Source organism: Phalacrocorax carbo, chromosome 24, assembly GCF_963921805.1.
Source record: "Phalacrocorax carbo chromosome 24, bPhaCar2.1, whole genome shotgun sequence".
NCBI classification, from domain to species: domain Eukaryota; kingdom Metazoa; phylum Chordata; class Aves; order Suliformes; family Phalacrocoracidae; genus Phalacrocorax; species Phalacrocorax carbo.
The window spans coordinates 2,578,050-2,600,497 of NC_087536.1; the positions used below are offsets into that span (position 1 = coordinate 2,578,050).

The 22,448-nt window shown below is 50.5% G+C and overlaps 1 protein-coding gene across 1 annotated transcript in view; it reads left to right on the plus strand.

Moving 5' to 3' along the window:
- The window catches only part of LOC135317012 (germ cell-less protein-like 1), a 109,929-nt gene that overhangs the window by 80,015 nt on the left and 7,466 nt on the right, over positions 1 to 22,448 (plus strand). The window contains exons 5-12 of the mRNA XM_064472525.1: positions 10,699 to 10,860; positions 14,489 to 14,585; positions 15,412 to 15,509; positions 16,002 to 16,114; positions 16,865 to 16,930; positions 17,099 to 17,183; positions 17,416 to 17,506; positions 17,988 to 18,128. Coding sequence (XP_064328595.1) covers positions 10,699 to 10,860; positions 14,489 to 14,585; positions 15,412 to 15,509; positions 16,002 to 16,114; positions 16,865 to 16,930; positions 17,099 to 17,183; positions 17,416 to 17,506; positions 17,988 to 18,128 — 853 coding nt within the window. The remainder of the gene's footprint in view (positions 1 to 10,698; positions 10,861 to 14,488; positions 14,586 to 15,411; positions 15,510 to 16,001; positions 16,115 to 16,864; positions 16,931 to 17,098; positions 17,184 to 17,415; positions 17,507 to 17,987; positions 18,129 to 22,448) is intronic.

Consider the following 22,448-nt stretch of genomic DNA (forward strand, 5'->3'; position numbering starts at 1 on the left):
GTGCTAAGGCGCTGCCCACCAATGTTTTGGGGAGCTGGAGGGTGAGAGAGGCAGCCAAGGTCAATGCAGCGCAGTTGCTGAGGGCGTTTCTTTGGTAGCTCTCGTTCAGAGTCAGGCTGTGGCTGTAGCTGGTGGGGGGCAGATCAAACTGCTTGGAAAAGAAGCTGCGAGAGACCGGGTGCTTTGCTACACCAGTGTCACGGACACAGTCCTGTAGCTGGGCAGAGCAGAAAGGAAAGCCTCAGCGAGCGCAGGTGGCAGGCAAAGGTGCGAGCAGGAGCGCTTCCAGGCCTGGCCAGCTCTTCGTCCGTCTGGCTGTGTGGCTCGGCGAAGAGGTGGGAGCTCTGCCGGCGGACAGACGGCGCTTGGGCAGCAGCGCGTGGGGAAGCCCGGGGGCTGCCAGCTGCTGGCTACAGGAGGTGCCCGGGCTGTGGCGGCTGCTGGCCGCAGCGCGTTCCCGTGCGTCCCCGTGTCACAAAGGGGCGGTGATGCGGCACCCGCCCGGCGCTTGTGAGCTCACCCGGCCAGGGCCTGTGATCCTGAGGAGCGGGCCAGCGAAGGCCAGTTGGGCTGAGCTGGCCTTCGGGACAACTCGGCTCCTGCCTTTGCTGCTCGCGCGGCTCCTTTTTTCCAAGCATTCCTCGTTTCCTGCCCACTTCTGCCCAGCTTCCCTCCTCTCTCAAAGGTAACCGTGACGTGACTTGCAGGGCAGATGGCAGAGTAGGTCGCTGTGGGATGAAAGGAGAGGCTGGTCTGTACCTTGCCAGCCCTGGGCTGAGCCATCGCACCTTTGTAGGCTGGCCACACGTGGGCTATGGGTAGCGCTGCTGTTTGGCAGTTGTTCTTTCTTTGCCGTATCCTAGGAGGGGCAAGTAGGGGGTGGGGGGGTGGCAGTGCAGCGTGAGGCGTTGGGCTCAGCCTAGAAGGACGAGAAGCCCACCCTGAGTGCTGCGGTAGGAAGGCTGGCAGAGGAGGAGCACGGCAGCGGGAGCTGCTCAAGTAGCAGCCCAAAGCCGGTCGCTCCTGCACGCAAGGTGGGAAAGCGTGGGCTAGAGAGGCGGCGGGCTGTGTTGCTAACGCTGGCCACAGGCCAGCAGCAGGTCCTCTTCAGAGAAGGTGCCGTGCATTGGAGCCTTTCCCAAGGGCCTTTGACGGTGCTGTGGACTGGGGCCCTGGGACAGCGCTGGGAAAGGCGTCAGCCTGCAGCTCTGCCGCAGTTCCGAGCACCACCGAAAGAGATTTGAGGGCAGATACCGTTCTGTGGGTTTCGTGTGGCGCTTTTTTAAATCCTTTTGGTGAGCTGCGGTTATTTCTTTGCAATCAGGCGGCAGGCTCGGCGCTGCTCTCTCTCTGGAGCGCCTCCCGACATCGTTTGCCATCCGGAGCCTTCCCCTCTGTTCCCGAGAGGAGCGATGGCCGCAACGGGGAACGACTCCTGTGAGTAGCGGCTTCGCCAGCAGGCTCGGCCTTTGCCAACGCCAAAGGCAACGGGCGCGGCTGGGGCTCCATCCCTGCCTGCTGGTGCGCTGAGAGCCTAGGGCGAATCCTGGGGCGCTTTCCTGCTAGCAGCCAGGCTTACCCAGGTGTTCTCCATTAGAGACAGGAAAGCACCTTGTGTCACTCCTCTGCCGCTAGGCACAAGACACTGAAAGGTGTCCTTGCCGGCAGAAAGGTCTGACAGCAGCAGGGCTGCCTTCTCACCTCTTCCCCAATGTCGTTTCCCTGCAGTCCTTGTCGAGGGAATGGCTCCTCCACAAAGGGTCCTCTTTCCCCCGGAGAAGATTTGCCTGGCCTGGCAGCGCCGACAGGGAGCTGGAGCGGGACTCCACAACCTGGGCAATACGTGCTTCCTCAACTCCATCCTGCAGTGCCTGACCTACACACCCCCTCTGGCCAACTACCTGCTCTCTCGGGAGCACAGCCAGTCGTGTGAGTACTTTGATGAACAGCTCCTCGTTCGTTGGGCACTTGCCAAGGGTTCCCAGCACCTGGAATTCAGCTTAGGAGCAAAGCCGCCCTCCTTTCTCAACCCGCCGAGTTGGTCGTCTTTGAACACTCAAGCCCAGAAGCCGCTTGTCCTGTCCAGGTGTCTCTTTCCCCTTCAGAAAGGCGCCTCTTTGTAGCCCCGCGTCTTGGTCCCAGCTCCTGCAAGTTAAACCCTCTTTGCCTGTGGCACAGACAGGCTCTGTCAGCGAAGCAGCATCCTTCTGAAGAGTGTCTTCTGCGCACTCGAATGTCCTGGGCTTGTTGGGACGTGGGGGCCTTGGGAGGGGTGGAGGCCGCTCCTGGGACTCCAAGGTCTGCGTGAGGTTTCCCGTTGCTATGGCTATTTTGCTAAGCGGAGAAGCTTGCTTCCCTCCCACCTCCCTCTTCAGGTCGTCAGCAAGGCGTCTGCGTGATGTGCAGGATGGAAGCGCACGTGAACAGCGTCTTGCGTTCCTCAGGCAGTGCCATCGAGCCCTGGGGTGTCGTCAGCGTTCTGACATGTAAGTCGCTTCAGGTGCTTTGCCATGTCTCCGTCTGTTCGCGGAGGAGAGAAGGACTAACTTCCTCTTTCTTAGGCATAGGAGAACATTTCCAGCTGGGCGTGCAGGAAGACGCCCACGAGTTCCTCCGCCTTGCTGTCGATGCCATGCAGAGCGCTTGCCTGAGTGGAAGCAGCGAGTAAGCACAAGCAAATTGCCTTTCCAATGCTCCCGAGCCCTTTGGACTCCTTGAGGTGCTCCCATCAAGGAGAACCTACGCCCAGGGTTTTCAGGCCAAGTAAAACTCCTGGAGGAGGTGACTCTCTGCCCCTTACCGTTTCTTTCCAGCTTGGACATCTCTTCCCAATCGACTACCGTCGTCCATCAAATCTTTGGGGGCTGTCTGAGATCCAGAGGTACTGCTCCCCACCTGTTGTTCCCCTTGGGACTGGCTGTGCCCTTCTGCCTGCTGCCTGTGATAAACAGCTGTACGTCTGACTGGCGCAGTAGGTAGGAGGAGCATGAACGGGCACGGTCGACCTCCCCTATCGCTGAGCGTTTCGGTTTGCCTTCCAGTCACGTGCTTGAGCTGCAAGGCAGTTTCCAGTTCCTACGAGGCCTTCCTGGACGTTCCTTTGGACGTGAAAGTAAGAGGGCTTGTGGCTTGTGCTTCGGGGCATCCCAAGGCCCCTGTAGCTTTCCAGAATCAACGCGGTTGGCTTAAAAACGCCTCCTGTGACCCGAAGAGAGCTTGGTGGTGGGCGGGAAGCGGAATGGCCCGAGTCCCTCTGGGGAGGCCGTGGCAGCGGTCTGCCTGTGGGTGCTGGCTTGAAGCCGGGCGAGTGGGAATTGTCCTCTCTGCACCCTGGACGTCCTCTCAGCCTTCTTCCCTTTGCCCTCCCTCAGCAGCCGTCTGGCTCCTGGCCTGGCGGGTGGTATTGTTTTCCTTGGTGGTGACCCTGCACACCCTCGGTAGCTGAACTGTGCAGCGCCACAGAGAGGTGGCTCTCGGTAGCCTTGGGAATCCCTTGGGAAGGAGGGCGATGTTCAGCCCCAAAGGCTCGTCCCGTCTCCTTCCGGACGCTGCTTGCAGGCTGAGGGCGGGTCCCCTCAGCGTCGTCTAGCTAGGTTTTTGCGTAAACTCCTAGGAGGTGTTTGGGTGAGGGTGTTTCCCGCAGCTCAGTGCTCTCCTTTCTCACTCCTCCAGGCAGCCTCTTCTGTCACCGATGCTCTGGAGGGCTTTGTCCGACCTGAGCGGCTGGAGGGCGAAAACTGCTATCGGTGTAGCCAGTAAGATGAACGCTAACGTCCTAATCGTACTAGATCCTGCGTGAAGGTGCTGCGTGTCGCCGAGCATAAGCCGTCGTTTCGTGTAGGCTGAACGCACAAGGAGACGACGCGGCTGGCTTTAGCGTGGCCTTACAGTGCTGAATAGTTTTAAAATAGCGCAAGGATGTGTGAGACGGGAAGGGTTGTCTGGCCTTCCGGGGGGAAGAAAGGCTGCGTCGCAGGGTGCGTTTCAGCCCTCGCCTCTGTGCTTGCTTCCAAGGTGTGAGAGGATGGTCGCCGCCTCCAAGAGGTTTACAATCCATCGCGCGCCCATGGTTCTCACAGTGTGCCTGAAAAGGTTTGACGATTTCACCGGCGGGAAGATCAGCAAGGTGTGTACGCAGCTGGAGCACAACTTCCTCTTCCTGGCGCAGGGGGTTTCCCAAAGCAGCGGGGCCTTTCGCCGGCTGTTGGCGTTGAGGTCTTTGCGGTCCCTTGCCAGGAGAGGAGAGTTCCCGTGGGAGGAGAAGCGCGTGCCCTGCTCCGGCAGAGCTGCTTTGGCCGAGAACAGTTTCCTGCCACCCAAACCACGCCCCGTAGCTTTAGGGAGCGCCGAGTTGCCGTCAGCCCCAGAGATGTCTTTCTACGCCTCTAGCCCTTAGTCTTGGAAGGCTAGTTCACGTAGTATTTCAGGATGGCTTCTGAGCCCTCTTGCTCTCTCCGTAGGTTGTGGAGTACCCCGAGTACTTGGACCTTCGCCCGTACACGTCTCACGCAGCTGGGGAGCCGCTCCTCTACTCCTTATATGCTGTCGTGGTGCACCGCGGTCACAGCTGTTATCACGGACACTATTTCTGCTACACAAAGGTAAAGAGGGACGTCCTGCCTAGCAAGGCAGGGCAAAATCTACCCTGCCGAAGACACGCTTTCACGGCAGTGTTACTGGCAGCCGAGGGTCTTGGCGAGAAGGTCTCCTTAGGGGCTGGGCTGGGTTGGTTTTGGCTTTCTCTTGGTTCTGCAGTTCTCTGCCTGGGTTGGTGGAGGCACCGTGCCGTTCATCTCCAGATACCGACGCCTTTCTTTGCAGGCCAGCAGCGGAGCGTGGTATAAGATGGACGATGAGTCTGTGGATCGTTGTGGCATCGACACCGTGCTCAGGCAGCAAGCGTATCTGCTGTTTTACATCAGGTAATAAATAACAAGCGGTACTAAAACCTGTTTAGAATCGGTTTCCTCTCCTGGTTTGTGCTGATTTTCTTCTCATCCCCCTGAGCGTTTCTCTCACAGGAGAGCGAGTACAGGCCGCCCCATTCAGCGCTGTCAGAGCTGAGCTACCCCACGTCAGTGGTTATCTTTCCCTAGCGGGCTTTAGGCTGCTGCCCTGGTGCAAAGTGCTGCTTGCCTGCTCTGTGAAGCTGGCTGATGTAGGGAAGAGTACTTAAAGGGGGCCTACAGGCGAGGTGGGGAGGGACTCTTTATCAGGGAGTGTGGTGGTAGGAAGAGGGGCACCGGTTTGAAAGCGAGGGAGGGTAGGTTTTGGTTAGCTCTCTGTTAGGAAGAAATCCTTGAGGGTGAGGGTGGCGAGGCCCTGGCACAGGTTGCCCAGGGAAGCTGTAGGTGCCCTCTCCCGGGAGGTGTTGGAGGCCAGGCTGGACGGGGCTTTGAGCAACGTGGTCTGGTGGAAGGTGTCTGTGGCCAGGGCAGGGGAGGTGGAACGAGGTGATCTTTCAGGTCCCTTCCAGTCCAAACTGCCTGATGATTCTACGATTCTATGAAATGGAGGCCATAGGGGTCATAAAGACGAGGCCTTGCTCCGACAGGGGGATTGGGGAAGACCCCAGCTGAACTTGCCAGAATGCCATTTGCGGCCCTGGTCGCATCTTCCCTCTGTCGTAGAAACCGCTCCCACAAAAGGACTGAAGCCGAGAGGAGGCTGCAAGAAGAGCCCTAAAGAGAGATGCCTCTCTTTGTTTTTATTCTCCAGGTGCTCTGATCGGAAACCTAGCGAAATGGCTGCTTCCTCACCGGCACCATCGTATGCCCCTTCCTTCCTCAGCCTGTGGGGGTCCAGCAGGAAGCAAGTGGGTTCTGTGGGAGCAGAGGGTGAGCCCCGACAGACCAAGGTAATCCCGGGGAGGTGGCTGAGGGCAGCACGTGGGCAGTGGGCTTCTTTCTGGCATCTTGGCATCGCTCTCTTTTCCCTGGCACGCGGCACCGCTGTTGACAGTTGCGACGCTGCTCCCTCTCAAAGCACCCCCCCTAGATCCGTCCCATTGGTGCGCCTTTGGCCCTTCCGCCTCTGCAGCCCTCCAGGAGAGGCTCTGGAAGGCCCTTAGCTGTCCCCTCAGGCACCTTCTGGGGCTTCCCGCGGCTCTGCTCCCTTGAGGAGGGAAGGGCAGGACCCTATCCCAGCTCTCCTTGCAGGACGTGGCAGCGGGCATGGAGGACTCTCCAGGGGACAGCGGCTCCTCCGCAAGAGCCAGCACCAGCCAGCCCACCTGGGCAGGTGCACGGGAGGCATCTGCAGGCTGGCTGGGCCCCGTCTGGCCAGGCAGGCTCAGCATTGCCTCCTGCGTGGGCTTCTGCTGGCATCGCTTCTTCTGCAGCTTGACAAGGCTGGTGTCCAGAAGGAAAGCTGACTGCCTGGTCTGCTCTCCGCCCTCGGGCCGTCTGCTGCACACCATGCAGGAGGGCAGCGAGGAGGAGGAGCGTGGAGCGAGCCCTTCTTCCCAGAGGAAGGGTGGCAGGGAGAGGCCCCGGAGCAGATCGCCGCAGTGGGGCAGGGATCTCCGCAGCTGGGTCGTGGACCCCACGGACTACGACCACTCAGCAGGGAGGAGGAAGAGAACTAGCCCTGCGAGTGTTGACTGCGCTCCCAGGCACGGCGCAGCTCCAGGGCCCTCCAAGAGCAGCTGCCAGTCAGCTCGCGCAGCCAGTGCTGCTCAGGAGCAGAGCCTGCCAAAGCAGAGGGAGCAGAGAAGATGCTGTCAGCAGGGCAATGATATCCACAGCCCCCCTGTGGAGCACACGGGGCGCCGCCGCTCAGCACGCAAGAGGAAGAGGGAGAGAACAAGTCCTCCGCGTTGTGCCCGAGCCCCAAGAGGCGATGCAGCTCCCGAGGCCCTCCAACGCCGGCTCCGAGGGGGCTCCCGCAGCCAGGGCTGCTTGGGAGCAAACTCAGCGGAGCGCGGAGTGGGGAGCAGATCCCCACGGCACGGCTATGATCCCCACAGCCTGTTTGTGGTCACCATGGACTAGGAGCCCTTAGCAGGGGCAGGGAGAGGGAGAGGGGCAGGAGGAGGAGGGTCTCAGCAGTCCAGAGATGCAGGTGGGAGAGGCACTCGGGGCGCTGCAGCGGTGGCGGGGCAGATTGTGAACCTGGATGCGGGAGGAGCGCAGCATCTGACTCCCGCAATGCCGAAGAGGAGGAAGAATAATCCAGGAAGCAGCCAGACCGCCCCCAGCAGGGACCAAGCTGCACAAAGGGTGCCGGCAGCCCACCCTGTCTCTCCTCCCAGATCTGCCTCTGGCCAGGAAGGACTCAAAGAGAGCTTCCAGAGAGCTGGACGGCTCTGCCGGCTGGCACGCCTGCCCACAGGTCCCTCGAGGAAGAGCTCTAGCCTGCGTTCAGCTTTTGGGATCGCCTTGCAAAAAACAGCGCTCATTGGGAGGCAACGGGCAGCAAAGCCAAATCCGGAATTAAAAACAGTCGTTGGCCTTGCAGGCGTGAGCTTACGGGGTGTTTTCTTGTCTGGAGGCTTTGGGGCAATTGGCGGAAATAGCCAGCGTGGGAGGTTTGTGGCGTGGGATTTTGAAAGCTGTGTGCTTGCGTGCGCCCATCTTGCAGTCTCTTCTTTCTAAACACGGCGTTGGAGCCACTCGAATGGAAGTGGGCTGGATGAGCCGACAGCGAGCGGGACTGAAAGGGGCTGAACGGCCGGGCCCAGAGGGTGCCGCTCGGTGGCAGCAAGCCTAGCGCAAGGCCAGGACGTAGCGGTGTCTCCCGGGGGTCAGTAGTGGCTCTGGTCGTGCTTCGCCCCTTCCTCACCTAACGTTAGCTCTGGGTGATGGGGCAGAGCGCCTCGTCAGCAAGTTGGCAGGTGTCACCAGCCCGAGAGGAGCTGGCGATTCGGCCAGGGGGTCCTGCTGCCATCCTGGGGCACCTGGGCAGGCTGCAGAGCTGGGCTGACAGGGACCTCATGCAGTTCAGGAACGGGAAGTGCAAAGGCTGCTCGGTGCCGAGCACTGGCACAGGTGGCCCAGGGAGCTTGTGGAGTCTTCAGCCTTGGGGATGTTCCACAGCCCTCTGCACATGGGCACGACCAAGCGGCTGCAAGGTGCCCTCCCTGAGCAGCGGGGTGGGACCATCTAATTCCACCCTCTGTCGACCTCCCGGCCATCTCAAGGAGTCAGTGATTGTGTGAAATGGATGCTGAGATCCATTGGATCCAGCCACCGACGCTGTCCCCCTGGGGAGGAGCCCAGGCAGCAGCAGGTGGTTCTCTGCCGGAGCTGCGGCCCCTGGGGCGCAGGTGGGAGCAGGAGAACAGCGTCTGGAGGACGGGATGGCAGAGACGAGGCGCTTGTGGGCCCACAGGAGTGTGTCTCTCTTTGCCTCTTGGTATAGGAAAAGCCTGAGAAGCACTTCTAAGTATACGTATCGAAATCTGTGAACGGGGAGAATAGTGATGCCAAGAGATTTGTAGGACGTAAGCGTAGCTGTGTCTTTGTGTTTGAAAAGTTTCCTTGCTTCTGTCTCTTGCGACTTAATTTTTTTTAGCCTCCTGGTCTTAACCCTGGTGTCCAGAGAACATGTTCTTCTTTGCTAAAGAAATGGCTGAGAGTCTCCTATGATGTTATTGCAGAGCAAGGAAAGCGCTTCCGGAGTGGATCTGTACAGCACTTGCTGACCCAGTCCAACTTTAATGTTCGTTGGGACTCAGGGGTAGGAACCTGAAGGGAAGTTGCTGGTGCTGGGTCTCTGTATTTGTTGTGCATCCAAGGACGAAGGCTTCCTTGCTGCTTCCTCGCACAGAAGCTCTGAAAGGAATAAATCCTAGTGCGTACCTACAAAAACAAGCAACTACCATTAGATGTTTCTTGCGTAGGTCAGAGTGGTTTTGCTTATGAAAAGTTCCCTTCATAAATTTTGTTCCGCATGAAGGTAAATATGAATGATTTTTCTTGTTCCGTGTGCTGCTTTTGAGAGTTTTAATTTGAATTAAGTGTCTTACTTGAGTTATTTGTGGGTTTTTAACTCCCCACAGGATGGCTTAATCCAGTAATGTGATGAAACAATGAGGAAACTGTGTGTGGTTATTACAATTCAGCAGGGGACATACAGGTTAGGCTCTGGGAAGAAACGGTAAGAATTCCTTTCTAATTAAAAGTGTGGATTTATAAGCAGTGAGATAATGCCCAGGTTAGGTTGGTGGTTTTCTGTTTGTGGTTTCTTTGGTTTGGTTTTTGTTTTTTGTTTTTTTTTTTTTTTTCTAAATGTATCTGGCTTGGGCTCTGCTTGTTCTGTCTAGTTTTTGGGTTTCTACTATAACCAGTTACCTTAAATTTGGTGTAGATTCCGGTCGATTGATCGGCCTGCGCTGTGAATGAATTAATTACTAACGTACACTAGTAAAGACAATATATTTGGTCTTCAGCGTGACAGTGAAACAATACTTGCCATCATTGACTCTTTTATCTCAAAGCTGCTTTAATATTCAGTACTTGAGCTTGAGTTTATCTTAATTAGGAGGGGTAATTAGACATTTTGGAGCAGAATGCTGAGGTTAGTGCTAGCTGCTTCCTTCTGCTGAGAATTAGTGTGTTCTCAGGGCTTTTTGTGGCATTAACAGCACTAGGAATATAGCTTTCACTCTTCCCTGAGAGACACTAAATGCAACTTTAAGAGTTACAGAAAATTTTGGAAAGTGTTATGGTAAAGTTCATGTTTTTGAAAGAACTCCCCTTCATACTTTTATGCATTCATGTCTTGGGCACGTTAAAGCAGTATTTCAGAATCACGCGGTACATAACCAGGCTTTGTGAGCCTGAGCAACTGTGCTTGAATGTCGAGATATGTAAGAAAAAAAGGAAGGTACTAATTCCTTGCTTTTAATCTAGGTGCCTGGAATGGCTCTTGAATAGCCTGATGCCTCACCAGAGTGTGGCGCTCTTCAAAGACCTCAGGTATTCAGGCGTCAGTTAACTGTCAGTGGTGAAGTACAGTTTCTTCCAAAGCGTGCAGCTCGCTCAACATGACTTTCTAGGCTATCGACGGTTGCTTGTTACCTAGCTTGCTTTCTTGGTTTTGTCTGTATGTCTCGCAGAATTCTTTGATGACTTGTCTGTTTTAAGCACAAACTCACGATCCCCTAATGCCCTGAGGTGAACAAGTACTCAGCCGATCGGGTTCTTGTGCGCCCTTCCCGGCCTGGCCTGCGCTGGAGTCATTGGGACGATCCGACCGCTCCGGGCGGCCTCCTGAGGGGGCGGCGGCGGCCGGGCCGTCAAGGGGAAGCGCGGCGGTGGCCGCCTCCGAGGGGGCTCCGGGCCGCGGACGCGGCTCTGTCAGGGGCGGGTGGCGGGAAGGGGCTGCGGGGCTGGCGGCGGTCGCGCTGGCCCTGAGGTGGCGCGGCGGGCAGGAGGGGCCGTGAGGGGCGGAGGGGCCCGGCGAGGCCGGGGGCGAGTGAGGGGCTGTGCGGGAAGGGCCCGGGGCGCTCGAGGGCCGAGCCCGATCTTCGGGGTCTTGTGCGGGAAAGGGAGGGGCGGAGGGGAAGGGCTGCCGCTGTGAGGTTGGTGGGGGGCCGGGGCCAGGGGGGAGTTTCTTGTCTGCTTCGGAAAGGTCCCAGCAGCAGCTGCTGCAGTGAACAAGAGAGGGGAGGTGAGCAACGGCGGGGGGGGGAGGCTGGTCCCTCACGGGGAGGAAAAAAGCCCTTTCCGGTACCTGGTGCTGCCTCTGTAACAGACAAATTTGAAGGAGTGTGTCTCTGTCTTTTTGCATAGGAAACAGCTGAAAAGCACTTCTAAGTATATTTATCAGACTCTGTTTGTGAATGGGGAGAACAGCGATGTCAAAATTTGTGCTCTGGGAGAGGAGTGGAACTTGCATAAGATCTATTTGTGCCAGGTAAGCGGCTCCTTTCTTCCTCGCAAGAGAAACTGTATTTGTGATGAAAGAATGTCTGGTAAATGGTAAGTGTGACTCAAGACTTTTTTCTTTCCTTTTCTTCCCCTTACATTTCTGACTTATCACTCTCGCTGTGGATGCAAGCAGTTACACAACATGCCTTGTGCCTTTGATAGTAATGTTAGGAAGCGTAGCTGTAGCTTCGTGTTTGAAAAGTTTCTTTGTTTCTGTCCCTTGCAACTTAATTTTGTTTTAATCTCATCATCTTAACCTTGGCCCATCCTTTGTGAAAACAGTCCTGAAAACTGTCTTTTGGTGTCCGGAGGACAGGTTCTTGTTTGCTAAAGAAATGGCTGAGAGTCTCCTGCGATGTTAATATTATTGCAGAGCAAGGAAAGCGCTTCCGGAGTGGGTCTGTACAGCACTTGCTGACCCAGTCCAACTTTAGTGTTCATTGGGACTCAAGGGTAGGGAACTGAAGGGAAGTTGCTGGTGCTGGGTCTCTGTATTTGTTGTGCATCCAAGGATGAAGGCTTCCTTGCTGCTTCCTCGCACAGAAGCTCTGAAAAGAATAAATCCTAGTGCGTACCTACAAAAAAGATGCTGTTTCTTACAAGCGTTTTATTTTGGGCTCGTGTTAGGGTGAAATTCTTTGTAAGACGTCTTGCGCTTTGGGAGTGAAGAGTGCTGTTATCTTTACTGTCTGTTCTCTTTTATTAGTTTTCCTGTGACAGAAGTGGGGAGAAACCATGGCTTTGTCTTGAAACGTTTCATTCAGTTGTGCCGTTACCTTTAACGTGGGAGTCTAACCTGGAAAGCAATGTATTTGAAGCGAGAAGAGAAAGTAACATCAGGTACTACACCTGAAAATGTGTGCGCTTCTGTGTTAGCTGTAGTGAAACACAAAATGGTTTTATGTGTTACGAGGTGAAGATGGCACTGGGAGATGCTCAGCAGGTTGAATGCAGCTCCTCTGGTGTAAGAAGGGATGGTAGAAGTGAATTCTTGATTTTTGTTGTTGTAGTGTTAAAGCCATGTTTCCAGTATAGGTACAGCAATTGCTTGCATTGGCCACAGCAAGGGAAATTTCACAGAATCACAGGACGATAGGGGTTGGAAGGGACTTCTGGAGGTCATCCCATCCAAACCCCTGCTTGAGCAGGCACACCCAGAGCAGGGGGCACAGGACCGCGTCCAGGCGGGGGGTGAATGTCTCCAGGGAAGGGACCCCACAGCCTCTCTGGGCAGCCTGTGCCCCTGCTCTGGCACCCGCACTGGGAAGGGGTTTGTCCTCATGTTCAGGTGGAACCTCCCATGTTCCAACTTGTGCCTGTTGCCCCTTGGCCTGTCATTGGGCACCACTGAAAAGAGCCTAGTCCCATCATTGTGACACCCACCCTTTAGATATTTATAAGCATTGATGAGATCCCCCCTCAGTCTTCTCTTCTCCAGGCTGAACCAGCACAAGTGTGTCAGCCTTTCCTCACAAGGGAGATGTTCCAGCTCCTTGGTAGCTCTCCTCTGGACTTGCTCAAGCAGTTCCCTGTCCTTCTTAAACTAGGGGGCCCAGATCTGGATGCAGCACTCCAGATGTGGCCTCACTGGGGCAGAGCAGAGGGGGACAATAACCTCCTTGCCCTGGCCATGCTCCTTTGAATGCAGCCCAGGACACTGTTGGCCTTCGTGGCCCCAAGGGCACGATGCTGGCTCAGGGTCACCTCGCTGCCCCACAGCACTGCCAGGGCCTTCTCAGCAGAGCCGCTCTCCAGCAGGTCCCCCCCAGCCTGTGCTGGTGCGGGGGGTTGTTTCTCCCCAGGGGCAGGACCTTGCGCTTGCTCTTGCTGAATTCCATGAGGTTCCCCTGGGTACAGCTCTCCAGCCTGTCTAGGTCCTGTTTCATTGCTTTCTTGTAGGAAAAAGCCTTTTGCGTGCATCAGAACCTTTTGAAGCGTGTAAAACGCAGGCAGAAAAGTCACTTGCATATAGCCCAAGGTTGATCATAGGCAGCCACCTCTGGATAGAGCAGTGGTTGTGTTTGACCAGGGGGACAGCTGGGAGACACAGCTTTAATTGTCTGCTTGCTTTTAACTTTGTAAAACTGAGGCAGGGTATAAGTGGGTTGGACAGTCAGACTTAACGTTGTGCAGCATAAACAGGGTGGGCACTTTGGTGGTTTGTCCTTAGGCTGTTGTTGGCGACAATGCTTTTAATCGTGGATGTGATTGTGCTGCTGCTCCGTCTCAAGTTCGTGAAGCTAGCCCTTCAAACTTAGTGTGGGTGCACGACTAAAATTGAATATTAAATAGCTTCTGTGGATGCTTTTGGACAGACTCTGAAAATTGCAGTTTTGGTCTGTAGAGGTGTCATTGTACAAGCGATGTTCTTGTGAGATGAAGTTTTGTGGTGAAGTTAACTGTTCTCCTAAGTCAGGTTTCTATTTCAATTTATGCTCTGTCGTTGGAGTGGTGTTTCTCAAGGTAAAATATTTGTGGGTGTTAAAAATAGCTCGCTGTCAATGAAATCACGACTCCTCTGCCTTGTTGAGCATCCTCTCTCAGGATGTATGTTTCTGTTTCCCTAGTCTCTCAAGCTACTGCATTTAGTTTGATAAATGACAGCAAGGTGCTGCTCTACCTGTGAGTGGCAGGTCTGAGAAATGGAGGGTTTCATTTTCTCTGATACTGGTTACTAAAATGATAAATTCTCCTGAAACTGAGGAGTTGGCCTACATGGCAAAGCTAAGGTAGCCTCCTGAGGATCGGCAAGATGACTGAGGTCCTGGTTTTAGAGTAGCGTATTGTATGTCATCGTAGTTAGGGGATATGCCAAAGGTATGGAAATATTTATGTAATGAAATAAAATCAGAATTGGATTTCATGTTATGTGCTGCCCTGAGTTGAAATGCTGAGTTAAGAGGTCAGGGCATACGGTGCTGTACAAATAGACTTTATTTTTTTGATCTCTCAGGTAAACTTCAGTGAGTGATAGCACCTCATAATGGGCACATCTGCTGCTGAGAAGGAAAATCATGAATCCTAGTAGAGCAGTATATTTCACTTCATTTGGACGGAAACCTATCAAATTCTAGTTTTATATGCCTTACACTTTATAAGAAAAGGTATATTTCCATAAGTGGTGTATGTGCATGTGTCCTTGGTATGAGACTTACAACCTTGTACATTAATTTGTATGTCTTGCATGCTTTTCTTCCCTCCAGCCCCCCAGTAGCTGAACAGGCATTCCGCGATGCCTGGAGGATTTGTTGTCCACCGGTAACATTAAGGACTTAATTCTTGGACTGGTTATATCCCCATTGGTGGTGTGGTTTGTAGGAAAAGAGTTTGTGTGGCTTTTGTGGCCCTTGAAAGCTCTTTCTTCACTCTGATTGCAGACACGTAGTCCAAACGTCCTAGACGCATTTTCCCTTTCAGAAATAGAGCAACTACAGTTAGTCCTTTCTTGAGTAGGTCAGAGTGGTTTGCATTATGAAAAGTTCCCTTCATAAATTTTGTTCTGCATGAAGGTAAATATTAATGATTTTTTTTTGTTCCGTGTGCTGCTTTTGAGAGCTTTAATTTGCATTAAGTGTCTTACTTGGGTTCTTTTTCTCTCCTCTTCCCTCATGTAGTCAGGCTACTTTTCCAGTATGTTCAGTGGAGCTTGGAAAGAATCTAGCATGAACATCATAGAGTTGGAGATTCCTGACCCAAACATTGATACAGAAGGTAAGTGGGAACCTTTTATTTTAACATAACTCCTACCTTCAGCGTTCAAGCTGAACCTGACAGAAAATTAACTGGAAAAAAAAAATTTTTTAAGGATAATTTTCAAACGAGTAAATAAGAAACTTGAAAGAATGAGTTCTGTGCTCATTCAGTTCTGAGCTTAACTCGGGTCACCAGTAGAGTTGAATTAACTTTTGTACCTCTGAGCTGGGAAGCACATCTGGAAAGCAACTGCTTGTACTGTTGTTTTGGCATTGGGGCTCTTGGGATCAATATGTGCAACTGTTGTGGAGATCCGAATGTTGGAGTGTGGATCACATCTTCATCTGTCTGGTCTTGAAAAGCTGCCGAGGGGGGGGCTCGCGGGGGACCGATGTGAGTTGGCAGAAAGCTTTGCTATGGTTCCAAGCACCGTGGAGTGAACTGTGAGTTTTGTTTTTCAGAAGAATTACAGAGAAATTTGTAGCATCACAGCAGTATCTCAATGTTACACTAGTGATGAGTTGCAGAGGAGGAGCATGAGATTTCTCTTCTTTTTACCTAGTTTTACTGTCCTGCACGTGGCCCCGTGGCGTGCCTTGGTGGCTGTTTTAAGATGAATATCTTGTTTAAATGGTGCAAGGGGCTGTATTTCATCGGTGACTGCCATGTTTTGTGTATTCTGTTTATGTGCGTGTGCTTGAGGTGGTAAATACCAGTTTTTTATCCTGAGCAAGCAGGAGTGAAGAGAATGTGTGAGTTGCAGTGGTTTGGTTATATTTAAGGATTCTTTTAGTTATCCGAGCTCGTATGTCCTGTCTTAGTTTGACACTTGTACTCTTTTCAGCTCTACAGGTGGCTTTTGGCTCGCTGTACAGAGATGATGTATTAATAAAACCCAGTCGAGTAGTTGCCCTTTTAGCAGCAGCCTGCATGCTGCAGCTTGTAAGTAATAAATGTGCAATATTTTTATGCTTTCTTTTCAGCTAAAGGTAACTGTTCGTAACATAGTCACGCACACGTATTGTTTCACCTGGAGAAATAAATAATCTTTTCGTACAAAGTGGGAAAAAGCCCCAAACGTAACACAGTGGTTCTATTTCAAAATAGCATGGCTTAGATTCAGTTGTAATGTTAAGCACCATTTTGAGCATTATATCTAGAAGTAGGCTAAAATAAGTTTTAACAGCTCCTTTGTTCTACCCTGACAGTATTCATTAAGCTTTTCTTTCACGTGATATATCCTTAAGAAAAAGCTGTTTTTCTGAGGAACATTGATTGGTTTAAGTGTTCTGGATAGAGTAGCAGAGGTCACTGTAGCACGTGTGACTCTGGTAATTGTTCAGGCATGAAAACTTGTATGAACTGCACAATCTTTGAAACCTCAGTTAGGAAATAAAAACTTTGAATATTTGTGGGTTTTTTTCTTCCCCGCAGGATGACTTAATCCAGCAATGTGGTGAAACAATGAAGGAAACCATTAATGCAGAAACTGTGTGTGGTTATTACAATTCAGCGGCAACATATGGGTTAGACTCTGTGAAGAAAAAGTAAGAATTACTTTCTCTGAGCTGCTTTGTACATTGCTAATTAGAAGTGTGAATTTATGAATGGTGAGATAATGTCCAGTTAGGTTGGTGGTTTTTTTGTTGTTTGGTTTTTTTTTTTTTTTCTAAATGTATCTGGCTTGGGCTCTGCTTGTTCTGTCTAGTTTTTGGGTTTCTACTATAACCAGTTACCTTAAATTTGGTGTAGATTCCGTTCGATTGATCGGCCTGCGCTGTGAATGAATTAATTACTAACGTACACTAGTAAAGACAATATATTTGGTCTTCAGCGTGACAGTGAAACAATACTTGCCATCATTGACTCTTTTATCTCAAAGCTGCTTTAATATTCAGTACTTGAGCTTGAGTTTATCTTAATTAGGAGGGGTAATTAGACATTTTGGAGCAGAATGCTGAGGTTAGTGCTAGCTGCTTCCTTCTGCTGAGAATTAGTGTGTTCTCAGGGCTTTTTGTGGCATTAACAGCACTAGGAATATAGCTTTCACTCTTCCCTGAGAGACACTAAATGCAACTTTAAGAGTTACAGAAAATTTTGGAAAGTGTTATGGTAAAGTTCATGTTTTTGAAAGAACTCCCCTTCATACTTTTATGCATTCATGTCTTGGGCACGTTAAAGCAGTATTTCAGAATCACGCGGTACATAACCAGGCTTTGTGAGCCTGAGCAACTGTGCTTGAATGTCGAGATATGTAAGAAAAAAAGGAAGGTACTAATTCCTTGCTTTTAATCTAGGTGCCTGGAATGGCTCTTGAATAACCTGATGCCTCACCAGAGTGTGGCGCTCTTCAAAGACCTCAGGTATTCAGGCGTCAGTTAACTGTCAGTGGTGAAGTACAGTTTCTTCCAAAGCGTGCAGCTCGCTCAACACGACTTTCTAGGCTATCGACGGTTGCTTGTTACCTAGCTTGCTTTCTTGGTTTTGTCTGTATGTCTCGTAGAATTCTTTGATGACTTGTCTTTTTTCAGCATAAACCTCATGAAACAGCTGATTAGTTCTTCTGACCTACTTGTAGTGCAAGTGGAAATGGATGTGTACACCGCTCTCAAAAAGGTACTTGGCGAAGGGTTGGGCTGGGGCTTTATGAAGTTGAACTCCAGCGTAGTAGCTGATTTGTAGCACAATGAGAATTTTAACCTCTTTGGTATTTCCTGGAAGCATCTAAGAGAGTATCAGAATCTTTGTAGGAATTAATGCATTATGAAAAAGCGCTGTTAATAACGCATGTATTACTGTTTTGAAGACTTCTTCAATTAACTCCCTAGAGTTTGTTTATTTTCCCTAGTGGATGTTCCTCCAGCTAGTGCCTACTTGGAATGGGTCTTTGAAACAACTCTTAACCGAAGCTGATGCGTGGTTTGCCAGGCGCAGGAGAGGTAGGATTAATTGGCATGGCCTTGGGTTGTGGAAGAGGCTGGTCAGAAGTAAAATACGATAGTCTTCCTCCACTTCCCAACTTTCTCCTCTTCTCTCTGGGAAGGCTGGCCTCTGCCAGCAGTCCCCGGGATCAGGGTCTCAGCACCGATAGCCTTTTCACTGTTTTGTCCACATGTTTCAAGTGAGCAGACATGGTCGCTAGTTTTGCTTCGTTGCTTCTGCTGTTGTTCAGTTAGGATAAGCTTTTGTTGCCTTCTCGCTAGAAGGCACGTGTGTGTTTCCAAAGAGGAAAAGTTTGGTCTAACAGTTCTGCCAAAAGGGTTTGAGTGTAAGTAATTTCTTGGGTTTAGCTCCAAAAGATGGTTTGCTTGTCCATAAAAACTTTCTGTGCTTAATAAAGTAAACCTCAATGTCAAATACAAATAGGCTCTGGAAAATATTTAGAAAACCAACTTGTAATACCAGTGCTCCGTCTTGCAGATTTTGAGGATGACGTTGCCTTCCTGGAATCGGAACAGGGGAATGCATTCCTGTCGGTGTTCACACACTTGAGATTACAGTATATCATCAGTGACTTGGCGTCAGCCAGAATTATTGAGAGAGATTCCCTAATGCCCTCAGGTGAGCGAGTACTCAGCTGATCGAGTTCTGTGTGCCTTTCCTAGCCTGGCCTGTGATAGAGTCATTGGGAAGATCGAGGTGTATTTGCTGGTCTTATCACTTGCGTGTTTATCTCCAATGTCTGAATTGCGGCTGAAGATTCAGCAGAAGTTGAACATTAAATTTACATGCATGAAAGTCTTAAAAGACAGACACGTAGGTGTGTTAAGCGTTTGTTGATCAGTCAGTTTATCAAAATACTTTATAATCAGTACATGGTAGGTTATCTGTGTTTAAATGACCCCTGAGTCCCAGGCATGCAAAAAAACTGCTGAGAGAGCAAAATTTGCTGCGACTCAACTGTTTTGTAGCCATTATCTTTGTACAAAGAGCTGGGTAGTTTTTGCTGGGATTTGGAGTAATACCTGAAAATGAAAACCAAAAGCACAAGGTGCTGTGAACTCGTCTCCCCTCCTCAAAGACAAGCATTATTTACTGACAGGTATTTCGGGTGTTTTTGGAGGAGATGGGATAATGACGTATTCTGCTCTTGTCCTTTTATTTGCATTTTGCATACATCCTCCTTCTAGGTCCTGGTGCTTTTTTGAAGCCCATAGAGTGAAATGCCATTTAATGTGTTATAGATCACTGCTATTAATGTTACAGTATCACTGAAAGATAAGAAGCCGCATTCTCATCTTTGCTTTGTTCTTTGCTTGGAAGCTGTGTAAACTTGGCTGCTGAGAGATGAGTGAAACTGGAGATGAGTAACCCCGTTGGGCTCTCACTTGAAAGTGTTTTTCCACCATCGTTCATATCTTTTATCATGTGAAACACCTGCCCCTCCTCCTTTTTCCTTTTTGTTTTTATTTAATATATTATTATTTATTTTTCCCCTCCCCAGAGTGAGTTGTGCTCATTGTAACAGTGTTTGGACTTCCCCTGCTCTGCCTCTGGATCTGGCTCCTGGTGTCCTAGCTCCATATTTCACTCTGTTCGGTCTTTCCTTATTGTAGTTGAATCTTAGCATTGAATTTTGCATCTTGACTCTCTGACAGTTTTTTTCCCTAGCTCTCATGTACACAGCATTGATTCTTTTTTCTATATCTGTCCCCAGCACAACTATCCATCCGTCCATGTCCCTGCGATGTCTGTTTAGCAATGTAATTGCCAAATGTGAATTAAGACTGCTTTTATTGATCTGTTCATCACTCTTATTTGCAACTTCTTGACAACTGTGTTCTTGCCATCTGTCTGTAGCCTTCGGGGTCGCTTTGGGCTCTTGCCATACATAACTCTTTAACCTGTCCTTGAGTTACACCGCTGCCTTCCTCTAAAATTAATTTTTTTTTTTCCATCTCACATTGGCTTTTCCTTCATGCTGCCATAGATGTCAACACAATAATGGTCCAATATCAGAGGAGACTTGTCGGGATATTTTTCTTGAAGCCTGCTAGCCTGGTCAAACTGTTAGATGCTTTTAAAACACTTGCCTTGCCATTAAGGTGATGTAGTGAGTGTTACTTTAGTTTGCCTTCCTTGTGCTGCCGTATCCTGTCTCTGCTAGAAATAATGGGTTTTTTTGTAGCTGAATTCAGCTTTTTGTAGCTGAATGTCTCAATAACGCTGAGCACCTCTTTCTCACACTTTGAAATGTTCAAAGAATGCCGCTATCAGAAGCTGAATTAGGACTTTCTGATAGGGGGTAGCTGTGGGGAGGGAGTAGGGTCCTTCCCTCCCTAGAAATCTGTCCCTCTCTTGAGTGAAAGTGAACCGTTACCACTGCTGAAATGCACTGGCTTTCCCTGCTCTCGCTTCTGGCTTCGATTAATACCTTCATAGACGGAGAAGAGACTGTCTTCCTCACTAGATCTGGCAAAGTCAAATACGAAGGAACTCGGTTATCCTGTGCTCACAACGTCTATTTGAAAGTGTCCTTCGAACAGCAGGTGGAGGCAGTGTGTCGTAGACCGCTGCGTCGAGCTGAGGTGGAGCTTGGGTGAATGGTTTGGTCGGTTATGACCGGTAGATGGGGCAGGGTTTGACCTCGAGCAAGTGATAACAGTTTATACTATGCATAAATCCTAGAAGAACAGATCCGATCGTGGATGGGTGGTATTTCAGATGCTTAAGTGATGTATAAAGTCAGTATAATCCATCTGGCGATTAACATTGGTGCGGATGGTAATCATAGTGCAAAGGCATCTTCATTCTGTATTAAAAAATAAGGTAACTGTGGGTGAGTGACCCTTTAGAGGAGAACTATGGATTATTTTCATGTCAAGTGGCTGTGTCAGCATGTGAATAAGATGTTGCAAACCAGACATTTGCCAGTACTGCGCTTGGTTTCCTTCTCTTAACGTTGCTGTTTGTTATCGCTTACCAGAACTGCGACGGGCAGCCTTTTCTTAGTGTTCTTCAGCGGACAGATTTTGTGTCTGTGCTCAAACCCAGCAGCCTTCTGCCTACATACGTCAGAGGAAGAATGTTCTTACATTGTTACGAGATTAATTGCAACTTTGAGGCTGGTTTGCCTGTGCTTATTGAAAAAGAATGTGCTCTACCACTGATAATGAATTTAAAAAAAAGGAAAAAAACCCCAAACTTGAATTCCAAGGGAACTGGGAGAGCAGGGAGGGAAGAGCAGCGTGATGTGGAGACCTCTACAGGTGTAATGAAGTGTAAGTGAAGAGGTTAATACTGGATGGCCCTTGTAATCTGTTGGTGGTGGTGTGTAGCCAAAAGCTGTGTTAAGATCAGGAACTTTTGCTCGTCCTTTAAAAGGAGGCTTGGATAAATATTGGTGGTGCCCTTTTGAACTGATGCTGCCAGCATCCAGTGTCTGAGGTGATTGCATCGTACCCAAGAGAGCCTTGAAACATGGAAATTGCTGGGCAGTTTGTATTGTGGTGTAAGCCTTTTAGATTATTCTAGATGAAATAGTTCTCAGGGAGGTATAAAGAAGGCGACCATGTTGAAGAGTTGAAAGAAATGGTGTAACACTTCCTGAGCAGTATTTTTCCTCTTAACCTTTACAGATTAACAGGTGAACTACAGTTGAAATATGGCGTATGACATAGGTTCATATACAAAAATAGCGAAGATGCTCTGTCTCCTGATTGTTTTTTTGTTTCTTTTTCCTCCTAGCACATCCATTCTCTGTTCCTCACCTGTGCACTTTTCCTTAAATCATTGTAATGCTTTCTGTTGCGCTCTGGTGAATTCCCATTTTGGTCCTATCGCAGCCTGAATCTTAACTCGGGAGTCAGTAGGGCAAGGGCTGGTTTTATGTTTTGAATCTGGGACTCCGAAGGCGATCTCAGCACTGTGATCTCACCCTTCTGTCACCCTCAGCAGCAACCAACCTGTTTTGTTTTCCTGCTAACGGTGGTTCTCGCCGCTCCTGCCATCCCAGTCCATTCCTCCCTAGAGTTTGTTCTCATCTGAGACCTTGCGGACTTGCCGCTGTTCATTAGCTTGACTGAAAAGAACTTATGTGCTGGGCTTTTGGCTGCTTCTGATCCCTTCTGTGTAACTGCCTTAGCAGCTGTTAGGTTTTGTTCTGCTGTATCTCTTGGTTGCAGCTGTTAAATTAATACAGCTGACAGAATCTTCACAGAATCACAGAGTGGTGGGGGTTGGAAGAGCCCTCTGGAGCTCACCCCGTCCCACCCCTGCTTGAGCAGGCACCCCCAGAGCAGGGGGGGCACAGGACCGCGTCCAGGCGGGGGATGAATGTCTCCAGGGAAGGGACCCCACAGCCTCCCTGGGCAGCCTGTGCCCCTGCTCTGGCACCCGCACAGGGAAGGGGTTTGTCCTCATGTTCAGGTGGAACTTCCCGTGTTCCAGCTTGTGCCCGTGGCCCCTTGGCCTGGCGTTGGGCACTATTGAAAAGAGCCTAGTCCCATCATCCTGACACCCGCCCTTTAAATACTTATAGGTATTTATGAAATCCCCCCTCAGTCTTCTCTTCTCCAGGCTGAACCAGCACAAGTGTGTCAGCCTTTCCTCACAAGGGAGATGCTCCAGCCCCCTGATCACCTCGGTAGCTCTCCGTACCATCTTCCTGGTGTTCTCAGAGGAAGACATGGCTTATGTTTATTGCTAGTAGGGGACAGCTTCTGTTCTGTTTGTTTTTACCATACCTGTGATAAGGCACTGTTTCCTTTATCTTTTGATTCTGTTTTCCTCTTGTTTAACTTGTGTAGAATTCTGTTGGGGATTCAGAGAGTGGCATCTTCTCCTAAGAGCTTGTTACCCAGCTCCTTGGCTGAACAGAACTTAGCGCACTGAGAAAACATGTTGAGTTGCATCACTTCTGGCAACCGTGGATGCTTGATA